Below are 5,573 nucleotides of genomic sequence, written 5' to 3'. Positions count from 1 at the left end.
TTCGCAGCAAAATGTTATAGAAAAAGGTGTTAGGATCCTTTTCCCAGCTTACATTCTATGGTTCCTTTTTCACCTCATATCAAACTTTAGAGTGACAAAAGGAAGAATGTGACAGATGAAACAAAAAGGCTTTGTGGGGATTCTAGGTTTTACTAATACATCACATGGAAAAAGCTCCATGCATCCCCTAAAAACCCATGCCAAACCACACACCAACCACACCACAAGAAACACTGAACACCAGTTTATTACCATAGGCCAAAAATAATTCAGACCATATACTCATCAAATCTTTATTAATAAAAAAATCTTAGTATAAAAAATAGAATTACTCATTCTGTACACTCAGAGAAAGGATAAAGATGAAACTACACAATAGCAGTAAACTAAATTTCAAGATTCACAAACCCACATTTTCAGAACTGTGTTCTTTTCTGTTGTCATCTGCCATGCATTTATGGTCCCCACCAAAACTGTAAGCTTCCTGAAGCAACCAATGGATACACTTTGGAATTATGCATAATCATGATAAACATTAACCTATAATGAAAAATGTTGTCTACATTAATGTTTGCTAGCTAGTTCATCCTGTAGTGAACAAAGATCAAGGAGATTTAGATAGTATATAAAAAAAGTTGCATAGATAAATTACAGACCTGATATCATCCAGAGAAGTACTCATTATATGACCTCTGCATTTCAGTCATACCTGGTGGAATAAACAAGCTTTGCAATGCTGAAGACCAAATGAAACTATGTTTCCGTATCTTTCAAGCACATGAATCATGACAAAGGTAGACCGCTAATAACATTAATGTGCTTACTTTAAGTTAGACACTTTGCCAGATTTAGCACATAACTAAGCTGACAGACAGCAGTGAATATTGATAAAATCAGTCACTTGAGAAGAGGAAGCTCTTTAAGATACAGCAAAGCATGTGAGAGTAATTCAAAGCAGAGCTAGGAGTACCAACTCTGATTAAGGTTGCTCTTCTGTTTGGAGGATGTCAGTGTCCATTAGGATTACTGGTTTCTTGTCCACCTTTTCTATTCAGTCCTCAAATACTAACAGGTGTAGATATGAATAAAAGGTGTACCTGGGTATTTGAAGTTGGGATCTATGCACCCCGCTGGAACAAAGACCAAACTAATTACTGTTTCTTCTTGTAAATGGGCTTTCTAAAAGCAAAATTATTAATAAGCATTCTTGTAAACTTACTCCCCGTAACCAGTACACAAATATTTGATAGCAAACATGTACCATAGAGCAGTCTTACTCTGGACTATATATTTGAATCTCGTTTACATCAGTGTGACTACCCATAATGCCAATATCTTAAAGGTAAAATGTAACAATATCACCCATTACAAATTAATCTACTACATAAGTTTCTCCTAAACCTACAATATCTTACTTTTATTGTAATTTCTCTCTAACTATCCAAGTCAGTCATCATGGATATTTAATTCAGGTAACTTCCATTAGAGAGATATATCAAATTACATCAACTCCATAATGAAAAAGGTAGTCCATGGACATGTCCATTAAGAGTTACCCTTTAAGCTACTGACAAATATTTTGAAAATACACTTTTCCACTCTCCTAAAGGTTTTGTTTTCTTCTTGCAGCTGAACCCAGACATTAGGAAGATCCCAAGCCTCTTGGAAAAACAAGTCTGTATGTAGTATCTCAGTCAGTGAAGCCAGCATGTTGTTCTATTCAACTGTTGGTACTGCAGAAATACATACAAAAAGGTTATGAGTAAACTTATCATTATATTTTCCACAAAGTATTTTTAATGCATTCATATCAGCTTTTTAACATGAAGTAAAATGAGTAAATGCATAAATAGGTGTGCAAGTTGTAAAGGTAGGGGGGTAAATAAATACCACTATAAATGTAGAACATGCTAAATATGAAGTAGCATGAGTTAATTTATTAAAATGAAAACGTGGGAAGCTTCTATAGCCATATACTTGCAGTATCTTTCATTTTAGCTGATTATAACTTGTTTAGTAACATTTTCACCAAAAAGAATATTGAATGAGTGCATTATTCCTGTCATTGTAAAAAAACCAGGACTCACCTGCTTGCTGATAGTGTTTTTCTGCCAACAGTTGGTGGAGATGGTTCGCTATGGAAAAAGCTTTTTATCCACCAACATTTATCAATTATTTCAGGTAACCCTGCAAAAGGAAAACAAGCCCACACCATTAGACACTGGCTAAATAAAACAGGCAAAACCAGAAGACTGTTAAAAAGAAGGGAACAATACCATTAAATGCTTTGTCCTGGTCCGTAATGCTCACAGTATCCAAACAGCAGGAGGAGCTGGAGGAAACACTGGATTCTGAGTTCTGTCTTGCTGCTCATGGAAAACAGAGACACGTGGTGAAAAAAATGCTTTTAGAGAGTTCCATGCCAAGAACTTTTCAGACCTGCTGCTATACTGGAGGAAGTAAAGTTTACATAGCTACAAAGTATAACTTAAGTATAACTTCTATAGTTTATACACCATTCTACTACTGCTGCTTATATAAAAACTTATAAATTGATCTCTCAGTCTATTTAGTTTTCACTTAAAGCATATAGAGATCTGCTTGCATAACTTCCACTGAAATCAGTGACAAATCTTATGATCATGTGCACATTACTATCAAAACAAATGAGTCTATCCTTCACTATTCAAGTCCAAAACAACTTAATTGCTATACTTTCCGCTGTGACATACTTGCACCACTGTGCCCATTCTGTGCAAAGGAATCCTACTACACCGTGTGTAACCTCAAACTAATGACTGCTTCACATATTCAGAAACAAATTTCAGTTCTGTGCCCCGTACCACAAGAAGGATGTTGAGGCTCTGGAATGTATCCAGAGAAGAGCAATGAAATAGGTGAAGGGGCTAGAGAACAAGTCTTACAAGGAGTGGCTGAGAGAGCTGGGGGTGTTTAGCCTGGAGAAGAGGAGGCTGAGAGGAGACCTAATTGCTCCCTACAACTACCTGAAAGGAGGTTGTAGAGAGGAGGGTGCTGGCCTCTTCTCCCAAGTGACAGGGGACAGGACAAGAGGGAATGGCCTCAAGCTCCAGCAGGGGAGGTTCAGGCTTGACATAAGGAAAAAAATTTTTCATGGGAAGGGTCATTGGGCACTGGAACAGGCTGCCCAGGGAGATGGTTGAGTCACCTTCCCTGGAGGTGTTTAAAAGACTGGTGGATGAGGTGCTGAGGGGCATGGTTTAGTGATTGGTAGGAATGGTTGGATTCGATGATCCAGCGGGTCCTATCCAACCTAGTAATTCTATGATTCTATGAAAAATGTGACTTGATTTTGTGTTCTTTATAAGCCTGCAAAAGTAAACATGAAGTACAGCTAGAAGCCAGGCAAAGCAAATATTAAGTACAGCTAGAAGCTGTGACTTGCTGTGCTAAACCTTTCTAAGTCATGCTTTATAATTTGAGAAAAGAAAATAAAGGGGGGGAAGAAAAATATATCACCTATCCCTAATGAACAATTCCAAGTAGGAAAAGGAAGTAGATGAATATCCAGAAGCAGATGTTCATTTAGACTGAAGTTCCTTGACATACTAAAAGACTCCTTGAGCAATTAAAAACTCGGGGGAAAGCACCCTTTTGCCTCCATCTATCTCATCCAGAGATCGCCTGAAACACTTTGAGGCTTTTTCACTAGCGGTAACAATGGGGACACGGTCTCCTCCTGCAGAGGAGCCCTACCCGACCCAGAGGGAAGGGGGTGAAGCGGGGCAGCTGCCGACCCGCCGAGCACTTACTCCTGTAGTACTGGTTCTTGGCCAGGAGGCAGCCGGCAGAAGGTACCGAGGCCATGGCAGCAGCGCGACGGAGCGACCTGCCTTTCTCCGGGAGGAGCCTGCGGGAGGAACGACGCGTGTTGCCGGGGGAAAGCCGCGCCCGGCAGGGAAAAGCGGCCCGCGGCACCCCGGCCCCTGCCCCGAGGCTCACCTGCGTCGCCCGGGGTCGCCAGCCGTCGGGAGGGAGAAGGGGACTGCACCCTCCTCCGCAGCCAGTGCCGCCCAGACCCCCGGCCGCCCCTATATGCGCGCAGGCGGTCCCGCCCCGGGGCGGTGGGACGGGACGGAGCCACCCCGGGCGCGATGCCACCAGCCCAGCCGGGGGGGGGGCGACGGGGGGGACAGGCTGTTCTCCGGGCCGCCCTCCGGCTCCCCTCGGTCCCTCTGCCCAGGTGGCACCTCTGAGCGCTTTCCTGGACCAGCAGCCACTGCCATAGTTACTCTCTGCCCCGTGGGGAAGGGGAAGATAGAGATGAGTCATAGGATCATAGAATAGTTTGGGTTGGAAAGGACCTTAAACATCATCTAGTTCCAAGCTCCTGTGATGGACAGGGACATGTCCCACTAGATCAGGCTGCCCAAGGCCCCATCCAGCCTGGCCTTGAACACTTCCAGGGATGGGGCAGCCACAATTTCTCTGGGCAACCTTTTCTAGTGTCTCACCACATTCATTGTGAAGAATTTCTTCTTAATGTCTAGCCTAAATCTGCCCCTCTGCAATTTATAGCCATTCCACCTCATCCTGTCACTACATGCCCTTGTAACAAGTCGCTCCCCAGACCCTTCAGGTACTACAAGGTTGATATAAGGTCTCCTTGATGCCTTCTCTTCCCCAAGGCCAAACAACCCCAACTGTCTCAGCCTGTCCTCATAGCAGAGGCGTTCCAGCCCTCTGATTATCTTTGTAGCACTCCTCCCAACCTGTTCCAACAGTTCCATATCCTTCTTATGTTGAGGATTCCAGGACTTGACACAATACTCCAGATGAGGTGTCACAGGAGAGGAATAGAGGGGCAGAATCCTCTCCCTCAACCTGCTGGCCACACTTCTTTTGATGCAGCCCAGGATAAGGTTGTCCTTCTGGCCTGTGAGCGCACATTGCCAGCTCATGTTGAGCTTCTCATCAATCAACACCCCCAAGTCCTTCTCCACAGGAGAATCACATCATCCCTCATCCTGTATTGAAACCACGGATTGCCCCAACCCAGGTTTAGGACCTTGCACTTGGCCTTGTTGAACCTCATGAGGTTCACACAGGTCTACTTCTCCAGCTTCTCTGGATCTCATCCTGTCCTTCCAGCGTGGCAACTACACCACTCAGCTTATTATCTGTTCCAGTAGAGGCTTATATTATGTTTATAAATATGTATGTGTTCTAGAGAAAGTGAAGCCAGAGAAATGCTTTCCACTCTTATGGTAATAAGTGAAACCTTTGATAATCTAAAGTCTTCGTAAAGTTAATACTAAGTCCCAGACCACCAAATAAGGTTTTTTCTTCCCATAAGTAAATGCACAACTCTCTAAATTGTTGTAATCCTATCTCATGGCAAAGCTTCTCCTATAATGTGTTACCTCACTTCCTGGAGTTGTCAACAGAATAAGCAACATTTTGGGCTATTTGAATTTCTCCTGCCCCACAAGGAGAAGGGTTTAATTGTTGTTTTTCATAGCAGGATTTGTGTGTAAGATCACAGCCCCATGTGCTGTGTGTTATTTTGTTACTGCAAAGTCTCTGATGACTTG

General features: G+C 43.0%; 1 protein-coding gene across 2 annotated transcripts; it reads right to left on the bottom strand.

The window, feature by feature from the left end:
• Positions 1 to 279: 279 nt before the first annotated feature.
• Positions 280 to 4,071, bottom strand: PPDPFL (pancreatic progenitor cell differentiation and proliferation factor like). Of its 2 annotated transcripts, XM_069854081.1 has the most exons (5): positions 3,982 to 4,071; positions 3,792 to 3,889; positions 2,277 to 2,366; positions 2,088 to 2,187; positions 280 to 1,733 (listed from the first exon to the last, which is right to left on the bottom strand). In XM_069854081.1, the coding sequence occupies exons 2-5, from the start codon at positions 3,844 to 3,846 to the stop codon at positions 1,721 to 1,723; spliced, it is 258 nt and encodes an 85-aa protein (XP_069710182.1). In that variant the 5' UTR covers positions 3,847 to 3,889; positions 3,982 to 4,071; the 3' UTR covers positions 280 to 1,720. The 2 variants fall into 2 exon arrangements, with proteins under 2 accessions (XP_069710182.1, XP_069710181.1); XM_069854080.1 differs by lacking the exon at positions 3,982 to 4,071 and having other exon boundaries at positions 3,792 to 3,948.
• Between the last annotated feature and the right edge of the window lie 1,502 nt (positions 4,072 to 5,573).

Source organism: Phaenicophaeus curvirostris, chromosome 3 (genome assembly GCF_032191515.1).
Source record: "Phaenicophaeus curvirostris isolate KB17595 chromosome 3, BPBGC_Pcur_1.0, whole genome shotgun sequence".
NCBI lineage: Eukaryota > Metazoa > Chordata > Aves > Cuculiformes > Cuculidae > Phaenicophaeus > Phaenicophaeus curvirostris.
This window is presented reverse-complemented; position numbering and strand designations above follow the sequence as displayed.

Coding starts and splice junctions, on each gene's coding strand:
- PPDPFL (XM_069854081.1), bottom strand. CDS start 3,846: ATGGCCTCGGTACCTTCTGCCGGCTGCCTCCTGGCCAAGAACCAGTAC. Junction 2,367..3,791: donor CAAGAACCAGTACTACAGGA/GTAAGTGCTCGG, acceptor TTCCATGAGCAG/CAAGACAGAACTCAGAATCC. Junction 2,188..2,276: donor CCAGGACAAAGCATTTAATG/GTATTGTTCCCT, acceptor TTCCTTTTGCAG/GGTTACCTGAAATAATTGAT.